The sequence below is a fragment of the Falco biarmicus genome, chromosome Z (assembly GCF_023638135.1).
Source record: "Falco biarmicus isolate bFalBia1 chromosome Z, bFalBia1.pri, whole genome shotgun sequence".
Classification (NCBI taxonomy): Eukaryota; Metazoa; Chordata; class Aves; order Falconiformes; family Falconidae; genus Falco; species Falco biarmicus.
The window spans coordinates 17,380,038-17,397,032 of record NC_079311.1 but is presented as its reverse complement, the minus strand read 5'-3'; the positions used below and the strand labels follow the sequence as shown (position 1 = coordinate 17,397,032).

Sequence of the window (16,995 nt, the reverse complement as noted above, 5' to 3'; positions counted from 1 at the left end):
TTGCTGAGCAGTAGAATTTGTTTTATCTGAGAGTGGTTGTCAGCACTCAAAAGCTGTTTGCAGTTCAGTGTTGCTGTATTTAGCTGCAAAGTGTCTTCTGTGTTATCCATGCTGAGCTGTAATGACTATGTTTTGAAAATACTGGATTGTGCTATTCTTTCTGGACAGTGTTGTCCTCCCTGACGTGGTCATCTAAGTTTCATTAATCCTGGGTCTGCTGTGCAAGTGAAGTCTGCCATATGGGAGACGTCGTTTTGCGTGCAGGCTCTGTCGAAGTAAATATTGAACTTGGCATTTGCTTAAAAACCATAACAGAGCAAAAAGCAAATGGTAATCATTTAGAGAATGTGTGGAAAGTTTATTTTCTTAATCTCCCTTCTCTCCTTTCAGATTATTTATTATTTCTTTATGAAAAGGTCCAATGTAGGAGGGAACACTGGTGGGATTTTTTTTCTGGTAGTTGCTTCTAGTACGTCAATATTCAGTATATTACAGAAATGAGATGGTGAGTTGTTGTTTTTTACTTTAACCTCCTGGATTTCATCTAGAGAAGGTGGCAACTGTTAAACCTCATCAGAGTCTGTATCATTTGATAATAAATCAAACTGTCAGATGATAATTTTTCAGCAGATGTTTCATGGAAACTTTTATTCCTGAGAGTAGGGTTTCCTTCCCAGTGTCAAGTAAAGGCCCACAGAGTCACAACCATGCCATGATTGCATCCAGTCTCAGATCATTCTTTTTGTTCGCCTTGAGAACATTTTTTCCACTATTATTAATCATTATCACCTGTATTCAGTGTTCTAGACTGGGTCCAGGTCATGATGTTGCAAAATAAGACTTCATGGATCAGTCTTCTGAACAAGCTTACGGTTTTATGGTTTGCAGGGGAAATGATTTGTTCCACTGGTAAGGTTTTGGCAACTGTACCAAATGCAGACCCTCTCTTTCCCACATTCCCTTATGTTTCTACTCTGAGATACATGTTCAAAAAAAAGGGGGGGGACGGACAGACATGGGGACACCCACTCCCAAAACACCCAACACAAAACAGAGTAACAGTGAAAACAAAACCTCTTTGATTGGGTGTGAAATGTCAAGTTTTACTTTCCCATGTTAGGTTGGCATTGAAGCTGTATTACAGATTTTTTACTCTTAAGTTTGCCCTAGAAGTGTGTATATGTTTTCTGTATAACTGTTCTTTGCAAACTAAATGGAAATGATAGTATATTGAACGTGGTTTTACTGAAGCTGGGCATTTGCTATGCTTGTTTTTCCTTAGGGTTGACAGGCTGCTCATGAAACTTTCTTGTGTGCTTTTGTTCTTAAAGCCAGGTTGTCTAGAATGGAAAAATGCTGGTTTAGGTCATCAGCTTCTCCTGAAGCTTTCTATGCTAAAAATAAAACTTGGCTTTGTAGTTCAGGATGTGGATAGCAGCTGTGTTCATGAGTTGTGATAGTTAATGGGAAGGTTGTGGTGCTTGACGAGGTCTCTGCCTGGGCAAGCAGGTGTTGCAGTTGCCTGCTGACTTGCGTGTCTCCCTATGGCTGCTGGATTCAGCTGTGTGTGGGTGGTTATTTGGGTCATTTCCTCATGAACTGAAAGTAGAAGAGAGGAATAAAAGGGTACTTGGGTTACACTAAGTCCCCCTAACCATGCTTCTGATAATCTGTTCTGTACTGGACACTTTGTACTTTGAACACACAACAGCAGCATCTCATTTTTCTGCCACTGAAGTACTTCTGTACTGGGACACAACCTCTTGTTTGTTTACTTTCTTTCCCTACCCCTGTTCCCTGCCCAAGAAGCAATGGAAGGTCCAACTAAGTGTGAGACAAAGACCATCAAGGTTTGGTTACTGCTTAACTTGCCTTAGAATAATAAGTCCCCCGGTCTCATTCAGCTGTCAGAAATGTCTGAGGGATCTTTGTGTGACTGCCTCAGAGAATTAGCTTTTAAGGAATGTTGTTACAAGTGGCTCAAGTGTTTTAACAAATGGGAATAAGGTTGGGAAGCAGGGAAGGAGAATTTGATGTGGTTGGTTTGGGTGGGAGTTCTGGAGAACATAGGGGAAAAAAACCCCATCAGAATCCAATTTTAGAAAATCATTCTTTGGTGGTAGTTGCAGATGTTGGGGGTTTTACATCGGTGTGGGTTAAAAAAAATGCTTGAATGAATGCTTCCTGAATATTTACTACTTCTCCCAGAAGACTGCTGTAGAAGACAGGCTGAAATGCAATATTTGTAAATAAGCTGGTTGGCGTATTATTGTTACATCTTCTTTTCAAATTACTGTGTATTTGGCATGCATCAGTCAAGGGACATTTTCTCCTGCTTTTTGATGGTGGTAGTGGAGTTAGAGCTGTAACATGGACTCAACTTCACAAAATACATGCTTAATATTTTTCTTCTTTTATATTATATATTGTAAACCCAAGTTTTGTTAAGTTCTTTTGTCTCTTTATTATTCCTCTTCTATTTGTCCATGATAAAGAGGCTTTGCTAGTGTGAGGGTTTTTTTCACAGAGAGTCCTAATAATGGTTGTACCTCAAGACGATCTTTTTACTAGGGCCTGTTGTGATACGGCAAGGGCTAATGGCTTTAAACTAAAAGACAGTAGATGCAGTCTAGATACACAGAAGAAATTTTTTGCTATGTGGGTGGTGAAAACCTGGAACAGGTTACCCAGAGAGGTGGTAGATGCCCCATCCCCAGAAACATTCAAGATCAGGCTGGACGGGGCTCTGAGCAACCTGATGTAGTAGATCCTGCTTATTGCAAGGGGGATTGGCCTAGATGACCTCCAAAGGTCCCTTGAAACCCATACCATTCTATGATTTGACCTGGGTGCTTGCTGGGTAGCCCTGACCACCTTCACCAGGAAGGTCCACGTCTAGTTCTTCAGCACTTGACCTATACCTGCATTGTTTCAGCAAGGCAGTTGCTTGCAATGTAGCAGCTACATGGCATTATTTAGAAGCCAAATGAGGTGTAAAACTGCTTGCTGTTAATCTTGGCCCTGCACCGAAGTTTCCTTCCTCCTTTTCCTCCCCAGAATGATAGTCCCTTTAACCCTGAGGTCAACTCAGGAGAGCTTATTATGCTCTATTGAATCTTGATGCAAGCTGCCTGGTAGCCTATGAACTCCCAGAAGAGCCCTATAGCTGTATCAGTTACCCTTCAGGTTCAGAAGTGGTGTGGGATGCCACTGTGTCTGTTTCTTTTAGTTGTTTATCTTGATAGAAGGAGGTCAACATTGATTTTCTCTGTAGCAGTAAGAGCAAGGAGTGACTGTCTCTTGCATATCGTTTTCTCTTTCCAGAACAAAAAAAGCTAGTCCAAGCAACTCTTAATTGCAGTGGAAAGCTCTTACACAAGTCTCATTTTCTAGTAGAAGTATCATATACTCCTGATTTGGAATGGTATGGAATTCACTGTGTAGTTCCCATCGTAAAGGGTCCTTGAGGGCTTTTAGATAACGCCTAATGTCCTGTCACAGAGATCTGTAGGATGGAGAAAAGCATTCCTGGTTAAGGTGAGGTCACATAGGGGTGTGCATTGTTCCCTTGCCCTAGCCCCAGGTAAAACTTGATAAGTATTTGATTTTCTCATCTTTTCTGTCCTATGATATGCTGAGACACCATTTAACTTTGTATTCTTACCTGATTTCAGAACTTCCATACGGCATGTGTACATAAAGTTGCTTTTTAGCACCAACTGACTTATCAGGTACTCAGAGGAAGAATGTCAGTTTGGACACAACTGACAAGTAATTGACAGACATTGTCTCTAAAAGGCAGAAGTAGAAATAGAGTGTATTCAGCTGCATGCAGTATATTTAAGTTGCAGAAATCCTTTGCTACTGAAGTAGAGAGGTTTCAAGCAAATAAAAGAGCTCTTTGTGATTACTGAGTAATAAGTAGGTAATTGAAAAGACGTCAGTACTGGGAAGAGTCAAATCACAAATCTGTTAGCTGCTTTCAGAGAGGCTGTGGTCTAGGCAACCTGGACAGAATAATCACGGGTGTACTCGGATGTGATCACCTTATCTACCTCTCTAGAGCAAAGGGGTTTGGTGTCGAAGTGAACCCTAGGAGTGTTAGATAAGGAAGTACTTCTGCAGCGTAAACATCAGACTCCATTTGTTTCAGAAACACCATTTTAATTTGTATCAGCAATTTTTGCTGTCCTTCTGTTGAGTCTTTGTGAAAGACGGCATGTGACTGACTACCCTTATGGGCATGGTTGCTTCCGTGCTGGTTGTGCTTGTCCTTAAAACACCAGTGTTTTTGAACGGAAAACCAGTGACCTTACGTTAAATTCCTTTCGTTCAACCTTTGGAGGTTATTGTGAAAGTGTTTGTGTCTGTATTTCTGTATACCCTTTCCGACTTGGAAGCTGATCAGCCCCACACTACTGTAGGTCCTGCAACCCTGCTTTCTTGGTCTCTCCAGTGTCCTACAAAGTCCAAGTGTGAGTTTTTTTAAATGTAATGGGGAAGGAGATACATGGGCAAAATAATATTTAGATACAGGCTGAGTAACAGTTTTTAGTAGGTTGTTCTTTTTCAAGACTGCCCAAGACAGCAGCTGTCACGGGCTTTTGGTATGTCTATTTCTCTTGTTCCCCTTTGAGCCTGCAAGTCTGGTTCAGGATTCAGGCTAAACACTTTCTTCTCCCTGAGTTGGTACAAAAGCAGCTGTACCTGGTTGAAGAATTGGCCTTCCTGGAGCTGTGTTTTTCCCCACTGAGGTGTCCAGAAGGTTGCAGACCAGTAAGATTTGACCTGACTTGACTCTATTCACAAACTAGAGGGTTTGGGTGGTAGCTGGGCTGCTCTGTGTGTAGTGATACCACTGCAGTGGAAAAGAGCACTTAAATTCATGGCCTGCTGTTATCTATATACTTGGTAGCCTGTGACATTTCAGGATGAGGAACAATTTCAAAAAGCACTACCAAAAGAAAACAATTCTATTCTTTCTATTTTTTCCAAAGTTTGGATATTAAGAGCAGTTTGTTGCTGTTCTTTCTCTATGATGCAGAAATGCTATACACTTGCACAGGTTGCGCTGAGAGAGTTAGATTCTAAGTTTTTTTTCTGTAGGTTCAAATTTTGTTACAGGCCATTACAGACTTTTACAGAAATGTGGTATGTTCTGTAATGCTTTGGATTTCTTGACAGGTGGCAGGAAACAAAATAGGAACTAGCAATATCTTGTCCAAGAGTGCAGTCATTCTGGAGCTTATGCTGGTGTGTTATCGCTGTCTTTTGATGGGCTTCTGATCAATACTGTAAGGGCACTTAGATGTCATTTAATGGTATTACTAGCAGAAATTTTCTGTATTTTTCTGCAGAAATCAATTTTAGTGGTTTGCATAAAGTAATTTAAGTAGTTATATTGGAGAAGCAGTTTTAAACTCTCATCAATTATTAAACTTTCCTTCTGTAGGCTGTCTTATGTGTCTGTACTTTGCTGTACTCATACAGGTGGATATAAATTAAAGAAAAATGCCTAACATTTCAGATTCTGACACGCTGCCTCACTGGCTTTCCTGGTCTGAATTTTGGTTCTTTTTATGTATTGGGTGCTTGGAACTTGTTTGGCAACAAAAGAAATATAGGGAGCTGTAAGGAGAAACATCATGTGATAGATGATTTCGTTATGTTGTACTTGCTTTTTTTTTTTTTTCTCTTTTTCCATCTTATTCCCATCCCATTTCCCACCAGGCTCTGCAGTGGTTTTATACCTGTCTCTTTGAAAGCAGGTTAGAAAGACCATTCATAATAAATAAAGTTTCTTTGGCTTGTTTCAGAAAGGAAGAAGTTAAGGTGAACAGATTTTTTTTTTCTTTTCCTTTTTCTTTTCCCCTTTTCTTTTTTCCACCCGACATTTCAATCAGCAAGTTGTTCCCTTCTTTTTCACAGTGACATGAGACTTCGGAGGATTGTTACCAGGGTCTGAACACGTGCAGAATTTAGGTTTGGTATCTTTCCCTCAGGTCTTCTAGATAAGTACAGTCAGACCCTGAATAAATTTGACTCCTGTCAAAGTAATTTCTTACAGTCTTTCCCAAAAGAAGCAGTTTTTTCACAAAACTCTACTTTGATATATGGAGTGTCCTTTTTTTTTCAGCAGAACCTTTCTGTGACAGTAATGAAAAGCCTGCATTTCTACGCCAGTTGTAAGATAAAATAGCCAGACTCATGGCCAGGGAAAGGAAAGTTCTCTGTGTTTCAAACATGGGTTGTTGAGGGGATCAGATGCCCATGCTGGGTGTCCAGAGGAGGTTATTGACCACTCCAGAGATAGAGGAGGTCTTGTCTGTGTCTGATCTCAAGGGGAATACTGCTGCCTTGGGGACAGGACAGCTGGCTCTGCTGTGCCTGGGGCTGTGGCACGAGTAGGGCAGGCAGATGACTTGAAGGTGAGAGATGTGCAGAAAAGCTTTCATGGAAAAATCCCATCAGGCCTTTTCAGTACTCCTCCCACTTGCTGTGTCTGGCTGGGATTGTGCTGACGTGCACTTGAACTCATGGTGTAGAATGATCTTTGGGCAAGTGGCCTTCTCCCACCAAGCTGCAATTGGACTTTCCTCTTATTTTTAGAATGGCTAGAGCAATAAAACAGCTCTGGCACTTTACTTCAAGAATAGCTGAGCCAGGTAACTTTTATGTTACTCTACAGGGAGGTTTGGTTTTTCATTTCTCCTGAAGAAGTATGAAAGTGCAATAAAAGTGGGTAGGGATTATGAGCCTTAATCTGAGATAGTTTCATTACAGCTCCCCAGTCTCTCCAGGGTTCACCACCACCACCCCTCCCCAAGGTTATATATTCGTTTTATAAGCAGGCATTATATGACTCTTCTGATTTAAAATAAATAAATAAATAAATAATGCAAGCCAACCCTGAACTTTGTGTCAGTTAGAGCTGGAGGGCTGAAGAGAATGAAGTTTCTGTGTGGATTGACAGGAGCAGGAGACAGACCACAAAGCATAGTCTGTCTGTAGTTTTAAGTCCTGAACTTTTACATAAAGTAAAAATTCAAAGCTTTTGGAGGCAAGGATATTTTATATAATATATCACGTTGGAGATACTGATATGAAATCCTTTTTGTAGGCTGGCTGACAGCCAGGTGTGGCGAGGAGCCTGGGATCTGAACAGGCAGTTTCCTGGTGAGTCAGGGACCAAGGATCCCTCCAGACAGTGCAGTCTGCTGAGGCAATGAGCTCGTGACTGCGTCACTGTACAACTGCTCTGCATGATCTTGTTCACATCTGACAACATAGGTGTATTTCATACCTCTCTTCATCCTCCTTTGCCTCCGAAAGATTAATTCTGAGGAGGACGGAAGGAACCATGTGCTTTGCAGTTTGGAGATTAGTGATTGTTCTTAACTAAACTTTCAGTAATGTTCCTTTCTCCTTGTGTTATGTCTGGCAAAATTTATTACTCTTACTCATTGCACCTGCTTGAAGTATAGGATTGTTTAGTGTAACTGCCTCCGTGCTTTCAGAGGCAGAAGCACTGGTGGGAATAATACCTTTGTAAGTGCAAGCAACTTCCTGGGTCATCAGATTCTGTGATCCCAGTATGTGTCAGATTTGCTGCTAGATATTCCCAGGAAAACTCTTAATACACAAGGAGAGAAATTAAAATCCTGCTCAATAACTTTGGAGGGTTGTTTACTAGTACATCAGGGAGGGAAAGTAGATATCTGTATGTGTATCTTAAATCATTTCTAACTTTTTACTGGGCATGATTTATTTCATTTCGCACCTAAGTAAACATTTGTCAGCTTTTAGTAGAAATGGGGTTTTCTTTGTGATGCAAGAACCAGAAGATAAATCTGGTATGTTTGTCACATCAGGAAGGGCATGTGAGATGCACAATGCTAAATACCTAAGTTGTGGCAAACTTTTATGGAAGTCATTTGGATTATAGAATTGTAAAGATGCAATTATGCTTCTTCCATCTAATGTGAATGTCAATTTAATGAAGATGTGTGTCTTGCAGGAAGAATGGTCTCTAGAACAAGTATAAAGCTCAAGTATGTTTCTTGTGCATTTTTCATCATTTTTTCTGTTGTTGTTTTGGTACTGTCGCTTCCAGTCTTCATTATTAATCACTAAACAAGAAGAAAACTCTGCCTTTTTAGGATAAGTGAATAGTATGCTAGAAATACATTTGCTAAAACTGTTGGTACAGCTCTTGGCAAGAGGAAGTTGAAATGTATCATCTTCTACCTACAGTCAAACGAACCTCAGTATGGATGTACTTCAAGAGCTGGATCTCTGTACCGTCCAGGCTGTGGTGCTTTGCAGGGGCAGGGGGGGACCAATGCCTTTGCCCTGATCAGTCAGTTGGCTGGGCTGTATTCAGAGAAGAGGTGAAAGGCATGTGGAGAGTACCAGACTGTGACAGCACAGAGCTTTTAGAAATTGGCTTGAGTGTGTCTTTAGGGTATTTTGTGTACATGTGCAACTGTTACTCTTCAATTGTCCTTGATTCGGTTAAGAATACAGAAAGGAACTGTGATTTCAGGTAAGTCACACAGTACTGAACCCACAGGAAACGTTTGGCTTTGTGGCAGTGTGAAACATCAGGAAGCTGAACAGCACTTAAAAATATATACATTACATATTAAAACTGGAAAATGTAAAAAATATTTTTAGAAAAAAATACTTGAAGTATTTCAAATATATTAAGTATGGACTATTTTTTTTTTACAAGAATGCTTTGCTGGTATATTTGTTCTTGGGCTTAGTAAAGTTTACGTTGTATATACTGACCTGTCTTACATGATAAAGCAGTCTCTGTGAACTGTAACTGGCACTTTGAAAGTTGTGGATGATGATGTTTTATCCATTCTTCATTGGCAGGTTCCAGTTGCACACTGTTTTGGCCCTCCAGGACATTACAAAAGAAAGTTTTGCACTGTGTGCAGAAAGTCATTAGAGTCATCTGCCTTTCGATGTGAAGGTAACTTAAAAAACCCTACTTGTATAGCTGCCTGTGTGTTATCCAGTAATGTACACTTTGCTTGCATTGCACACCTTACATATATATACACACACACATACATGTGCTCACTGTGAGACTTTTTGGGTTGTTTATCATCCACTCATTGACTGTAGAAATGTGTACTTCAAACTAAGGAATCTTCAGTAAACCACAGACTTTATCAAACGTGTGTGCTCTTTCATCTTTCGTCCAATTTACTCTGAGCAAGTCTGTGATGTTGATCGTGTGTAATGAAGTCATGCCTGAGATATGCAAAGAATGAGAAGCTATTATGGCGAAAGAAAGACTCCTCCTGTTGAGGTAATTTATTTCTGTTTCCAATGGGAGCTGTTAATACAGAGAATCATCAGGTATTCACGTTTCTAAAACCTCCCCCTTTCTACAAAAGAATGGAATATAACTTTTCTGTGTTACTGGTCTCAGATAGCTATTGCTTGTAGTGGCAATGAGTGCCTTGAATGGAAAGATATTTGAAAATATTATTTGTCAAAATAATACTGCTCTGAATGTTCTGACATGGATCCTCTGAAAAAACATTAATTAAATAAATCAACCAAACACCAGAATTTTTATTTGGAATATGTGTTAGCATAAGTACTTGACTGATTTTTGACATGGGGCAGCTGCTTAATTCTCCCTTGTCTCCCCTGTCTTGAATATCAGGTAGTTGTTCAGTTGATGTTGTGAGGTTGAATAGAATTCAGTATTTTAAAGGAATATTACCTGTGGACTTTCAAAAAAAAGATAGGGTCTACTGAGAGAAGAATCACTTCTGTAGGGATTTGAGATGCTTTCAAAATTGCTGTTATGCTAAAGATAATGTCTTATTTAATACGATCACCTCTGTGTGTGGGAAACATTTCTTTTTGATCAGGGCATTTAGACTTACAATGGTGCAGTGTTTTTTGTTTCTGCTTTGGTCTTCTGAGTTCCATAATGAATCTAAACTATGTTCTTCTGACTAGTGGAAATCTGTCGCTTAATATAGTTACCGTGTGGGTGGGATGGTCAAAGAGCTACAGATACCACAGAGTTGTCTCTGATGATCTATCTTAATAAGCCTCAGAACCTGTGTGGCATGAGAGAGAATTTGGAAAGAAAATTTTTGCTAGCTATGTCCTCCTAACTCTTGAAAATTACTTTAGTGATTTTAGTTGAAGCTTTCTAAATTTTGCTTTCATTTTCTTACTCTCTTAATTCTACTGTGTTAGCATTGTACCCAATGCAAGGGAATATTTATTTTTTCAGATGTTTCCATTTAAGTGTTTTTAAACAAGAAACATGTGAAATTGAATGTTATATTTAGGTATTACAAATGCCCAGACATATTTTTTTTCTGGTTCAGTGAAGGTTCTGAATGACGTTCCTTGCATGGATTAAATTGTTTTCTTCTTTTCTGTGGAGTGACTTGTTTGCTATCCAGTTTTCTGAATACCAGTGAGTCTACAACTTGTTTCTCTGATACTTTTCCAGCTGAGGTTCATAAAATGCACAAGATTCTTCCTTTACTCTTCAAAAATACTTTCAGAATTTGTTTTAGAAGCTAGCTGTTTTAAGCTGTAGGGCTTTTCAATCCAGATGGAATTGTTGAACTTCCTTGCTTTTTTTTGATTCCTTCTAATAACTGAGCTTAATAGTACAATTCTACTGTTAATTATGATGTTCTCTACTGAATACTGAAATTTAAAGAACTTTTCCTGAATCTTTACCGTAATTCAGGTAGAAAAGAGGGTTAAGATGAAGTTAACTTCTCTAAGCAAATTATTAACATCATTAGATGTACTTTTAAAATAATTCAAATAATTTGTTTTGGACTCTTCAGGAGTCTCTGTTGGACTTTCTTACATTAAAATAAATTTTCCTTGACAGGAGATAGAAAATTACTAAACGCTGTGGGCGCATGATGGGGCATCTGTGGTCAGAAATGAGCATGCATGTATATTAAACTCTGGTGAGATAAGTACATAACACTTACTGGAAAAAATGACAACGCTTGGCCTCCAAATTCTGCTGATAATTATTAATAGCTTTGGACAGCTATTTTTGCTGTAGAATTCACTGGGTAACAGATGAACTCAGACTCATGATGGTGGGAGTTGCTTTCCCTTTTTTTTTACAAGAAGAAGGACTGCAAAGAAAAAAAGAAGAAAGGGAGTAACCCAAACATGTTTTTAGCATTGGATCCTTTACAAAAGTTTCTTATTAAACATCAACCAGGAGCAGCAATTTTACTGGAGAGGGAGGCAGTTAATGTTTTAAAGATTATTCTGCCAAGTTTATGTATTTGAAATGAACCAACTTGGTTTTTTGGCAATAATGAAGGAGTTCTCAGCACTTTAATGACTAGCTTGAACAGAAGACCACTGTTCTGTTAAAAGTTAAAGAATTGTGAGGGTTATGGAAAGGCTGATAAAGATGAAACTTCTTTTTGTAGGTGCTCTGATTTGACTTATCTTAACATATAAAAACTTTAACATTTCTATCAGTGGGATAGCTATTTTAAGGGTTTAACTCCTGTGACAGCTCCTGTCCTTCACATGCGCGCATTTTCTTACTGAGTTGGATTTGGTGTTAGAAGCAGCAGATGTGAATTAAACCAAGGGGGAAAAAAAATGTCTTGTTCTTACATATATACATACATGTATAGCAAATAGCAGTATGTGCCTGTGTTAGCAGAATTAATGATAAAAACCCCAACATGTTGTTAATTCCTTGTTGTGGTTTCACCCTGGCTGGCAACGCAGCACCACACAGCTGCTTGCTCACCCCCTCTCACCCAGAGGGATGATGAGAAGGATCAGAAAGGAATGTAAAACTCGAAGGTTGAGGTAAGAACAATTTAATAGGTAAAGCAAAAGCCACCCACGCAAGCAAAGCAAAGCAAGGAATCCATTCACCACTCCCCATGGGCAGGCAGGTGTTCGGCCATCCCCAGGGAAGCCGGGCTCCGTCACGTGTAATGGTTACTCGGGAAGACAAACACCATAATGCCAGGTGTCCCCCCCTTTATACTCAGCATGGCATCATATGGTATGGAATATCCCTTTGGCTAGTTTGGGTCACCTGTCCTGGCTGTGTCCCCTCCCAGTTTCCTGTGCCCCTCCAGCCCTCTCGCTGACAGGGCCTGAGAAACTGAAAAGTTTTTGGCTTAGTGTAAATGCAAAACTAAAACCATCAGTGTGCTGTCAGCATTGTTCTCACATCAGAGCCAAAGCACAGCACTGCACCAGCTGCCGAGAAAAAAACTAACTCTATCCCAGCTGAAACCAGGACATTCCTTCAAGCTGTAATATGGTCTACAGAAACTTTTACCATTAGTGAGGATATGACTCAAAGCATCTAACTTGAGTGGTAGCTGAATTGGCAACACTGTAAAATATTCCTGTTGTATCTATGGATATGGAGAAGTGTGAGTGGAGGAGGGACCATGTCACACCTCATCTAAAAGTTCTTGAGCTCAGTGAAGATGTATGGTGTGGGGCATTGTATGTAAAAGCTTGTGGTTGACTTAGCCCTGTTAAAAGAGGCTTTGCTTTGGTGTGGTGGTAGATCATGGTCTTCTGTGGGATTAGTTCTGATCACCTTTCCTAGAGACCAGAGACTGATTTTAAAATAAGGTGGTTTCTCTATATAATTAAATACTGTTTACAAGATACTTTCATGTCATGTAGGTAACATGCACAGTTGCCACCTTCCAATCTTCAGGTTACAGTCTTCAGTTTTTTGTGATGTCCTTGGAACAGTAACCTGTTCAACAAAACAAAACCAGAAAAAAAGTATTTGAGGAATTTGATGCTTGCTTCTTTCTTTCATTTACTCTAAAAAAAATCAGATGCCTTCCCAGAGTATTTGTATACACAAGTCTGTAAAAAGCAGCTAGAGGAGGATCTTTTTCATCCATCTCTGTCTGACGTCCATAGAGAACTTTCTGAACTCTTGCAGTAGTGAAGCTAAGTATTGAGATATTTTAGTTGGTTTTGTTTTTTTTAATGAATGATCCTTTGCAGCATAATAATTTAGCTGGGTGGCTTTTTTTTTTGTTTGGTTGTTTTTTGTAGGTTCTGTTTTCTTTCACTTCTGATACTTCAAGTCAGCTTTTAAATAATGAAGGTACTTTATTCAAAACCAAACTTGCCTAAAACTTCATAGGCTTCACTAAAACTTCTTCCAGCTGCAGTATAGAACAGGTATTTTGGAAGACAATGTTAAGTTTACTTAGGAGGGTGTGCTGAAAAAATTATTATTTTCCTTTTCCTGACAATGAAATGGTGATTTGCCATATGCAGACACACCTTGGACAAATCGTTGAGATTAACATACTGGTTTATTCTGGTCAGGTTTAAAATTAAATCCATTGAGTGTCATTTGGCAATAAAAAGTATTTATTTCCTGAGTAAAACATGCTTTCTGGCTGTTGCAGTCTTCCCAGGAATTATGTCCTCCGGTCATTTTGCATGTTCTGATGTCAGCGTGTGTCATTATCACTTTGCAAACACCAGTGAGTTCATGCTGGTGCAGCTGTGCCACGTGGGTTGGTGGCTGATCTGATCTCTGCTGTGGCTCCCGGGCTCCTGTGGGACTGTGAGCGAGACAAGGCTCCTGGCTGCCATCAGGAGGGGTGTGCTACTTGCCTTGCTGCTGTTCTGGTGGGAGTGCCCCCCTCCTACTTTGCTGGGGCTGGGGTCTTGTCTCTTGACTCCTGCTTCTGACAGCCCCATGGATGGACAGAGGTGCTGTCCAGCAGAAAAGCATCAGCTGTTTTGCACCCACTCTTGTGCCCGCTTCCTCTGCAGTATGCTTTGCAAAAGGTTTTGTAAAGGGAATGGAGTATTGCTTCAGGAAGACCATTACTTTACACTCAAGACTTGGTGGTATTTGGATGCAGGAGAACTTTCTGTTAATGCTTCTAACATTCAGCTTTTTTTGGATTTGGTTAAATCGAAGTAAGACTTTCGGGCATGATTATATGGGAGTAGGCAGTGGTTCCTGTGGAACTGTGAGACAAAGCTGTAATAAGCCAAACAGTTGTTGCAAATTTAACTTGCTGTATTGAAGGAAATACAGCAAGTGCTTATGAGCAAAATGAGCTTAGTCTTTCCTAATACTTGTGGCATCAGTTTAACGCAAAGGAAATGGAGCAACACACAGGACAATGCTGATAAACTTCCTTCATTGCCTGTCTTTGAACAAAAAAGAGCATGAAGGAAAGAAAGCATGGTGTGAAAAGGTAGTGGAGGACTGAGGGAGGGAGGGAGGGAAGGGAAGCAAAAACACCCCGGGGTTTCTAGCTTAAAGAAGTTTTCTTGTTTTCATGCTTTTAGTATGTGAGCTACACGTGCACACAGACTGTATCCTGTTTGCTTGCAGTGACTGCAGACAGTGTCACCAGGATGGGCACCAGGACCACGTAAGTGTGAATGCCTCTGCAGCAGAAAGTGGTCGTGCATTTTCAGTGTGAAAATTGGCTAGAGGAGGGGGAGGAGCCTTGGCCTTTCTTTCACATGCTGCCATTTGTCAAAGTATTTTTGTTGCTTATTGGCAGGCAAAGGAAATGTGGCTTCAGAATGCATCACAGATAGCAAAATGAACTTAAATTCTGACGTACGATGCTTATTGTAGCAGTGCTGAAAAGTCTGTGTAATGTATATAATGTCCTAATTAAAAAAAATAATAATTAAGCATCTTATCTAAAAACTTGCATTGCAGAAGCTGGCATGGAACTCTTCCCCCACCCCCCATATATGTTGAGCTGTTTGCTGCATTCCATCCCTGGCAAACATTGTCATATTCCTCAGGCTTCCTGCAGTCTGTCTGAGGCAAGACTGCCCACCTTCTTGCTGTAAAATATATGCATAATACTAACCTGTTCAGGATAATTGTTTAAATAAAGAATAAACAGTTTTTGGTGGACTGTGAAGAAAAAGAATATTTAAAAATATTAAACTATTTTTGGCAGTTTAATAAACTTCTTTCTGTGAAATACAAGATTGTTCAGTTTGTATAAAGTAAGAAAATACTTTATGTCCTAGTCTGTGTTGCTGTTTCCCCAGAGCTGTTTGAATTGCTGATTGTACGTTAGGTTGAGGATGCCTCTGTATGTTTTGTGTAACACCAAGTCTTGATGTGTTCCTCCAGGACACTTACCACCACCACTGGAGGGAGGGAAACCTTTCTTCAAGTGCTCGTTGTGAAGTTTGCAAAAAAACTTGTGGCTCTTCTGAGGTGCTGTCTGGCATGAGATGTGAATGGTGTGGCATCCTGGTATGTTGTGCTGTTGTGTATAATTGTGGGAACCATATATATATATATAGAGAGAGAGAGAGATATGCACATGCTTATTTAAACATTTTATATAAAATATTTGTACACTTCATAAATATACTTTATATACACTTCATAAATACACTTCATTTATGTACTTATATAAATATGTACTTGAGTTACATGGAAAATCTGATTTTCTAAGTCCCCCCATTAGTCTTTAAAAGGAGCAATTCTCAAAATCACAGTTAAGTTTTATGTAAATACAATAGAATTAAAATTTGTCAGGGACTAATCATTATAGATTTCTGCTTAGAAGCCTGCAGTTACTTTTCCTATGTGAAATCAGAATTTCTTTCATGTCGTATGAATTCTGCAAGGTCAAAGATTTACCATTCCAATATGCTTATCCTTCTTTCAGTGTAGAATAATTCTTAACCTGTATGTTCTGGGTTTTTTTTTAAGCTATCATTATTGGCTTCTGTCTTTTCTGTTCACATGATGCATGTTGAATTCCAATGCAACATAATGGTATGCTTAAATAATCCTCATGAAAGCCACAGCTTTTCACATACCGATACACAGTCTGCTGCGTAGATAACAATTGGTCCATCCGTTTAATGCTACCTCTTGTTGAAATATGAAGAAAGTGCAAAGCAGCACTAGATGGGGTGAAGATTAAGTATAAAATAGGTAAATTTTGTAAAATGAAAAGTAATAAAATAGGAACTGTAATAAATGTAATAAACTGTGTAATAATAATTTTAAATGAAACGGAGGTTATTCAGTGTTTCAGGTATGATGAATAATATCTTTTTAAATATTGTGGATTTTGTATTTTTAATATGATTCATAATTTCTGAGGTGGGAAGGGTTGTCTTTGAGGACAGTCTAAAAAATGTAATGTGCTATATGGCCACACATTCAAAGGTACGTGTATGAAATAATGCTGGAAGATCTCTTGCAAGTATGAAGGCAGAAAATAGCTAGTTATGCTTTGGAATAAAAACTCCTAACAGTGTTATCACTGAATCTGCAAGAGGATATTGCTGTTTTCAAGCTGTTTATTATAACCTGCTGTCGTGGTTTAACCCCGGCCGGCAGCCCAGCACCACGCAGCCACTTGCTCACTCCCCCTGACCCAGACGGATGGCAAGGAGGATTGGAAAGGAATGTAAAACTCGAGGGCTGAGATAAGAACAATTTAATAGGTAAAGCAAAAGCCAGGCACCCAAGCAAAGCAGAGCAAGGAATCCATTCACCACTCCCCACGGGCAGGCAGGTGTTCGGCCATCCCCAGGGAAGCCGGGCTCCATCACTCATAATGGTTACTTGGGAAGACAAACGCCATAATGCCAGATGTCCCCCCTTCCTTCTTCTTCCCCCAGTTTATATACTCAGCATGGCGTCATATGGTATGGAATATCCCTTTGGCCAGTTTGGGTCACCTGCCCTGGCTGTGTCCCCTCCCAGTTTCCCGTGTCCCCTCCCAGTTTCCTGTGTCCTGTCTCCCCCCCAGCCCTCTCACTGGCAGGGCCCAAGGAACTGAAAAGTCCTTGACTTGGTATAAACATCACCCAGCACCAACTCAAACCATCAGTGTGCTGTCAGCATTGTTCTCACATCAGAGCCAAAACACAGCACTGCACCAGCTAATAAGAAGAAAATTAACCCTATCCCAGCTGAAACAGGACACCTGCCTACCTTTC

General features: G+C 39.9%; 1 protein-coding gene across 2 annotated transcripts in view; it reads left to right on the top strand.

Moving 5' to 3' along the window:
• DGKQ (diacylglycerol kinase theta) overlaps positions 1-16,995 on the top strand; it is a 108,843-nt gene that overhangs the window by 28,259 nt on the left and 63,589 nt on the right. For both annotated transcript variants that reach the window (XM_056325263.1, XM_056325264.1), the window contains exons 3-5: positions 8,884-8,983; positions 14,347-14,432; positions 15,161-15,286. In XM_056325263.1, the coding sequence (XP_056181238.1) occupies positions 8,884-8,983; positions 14,347-14,432; positions 15,161-15,286 (312 nt within the window). The remainder of the gene's footprint in view (positions 1-8,883; positions 8,984-14,346; positions 14,433-15,160; positions 15,287-16,995) is intronic.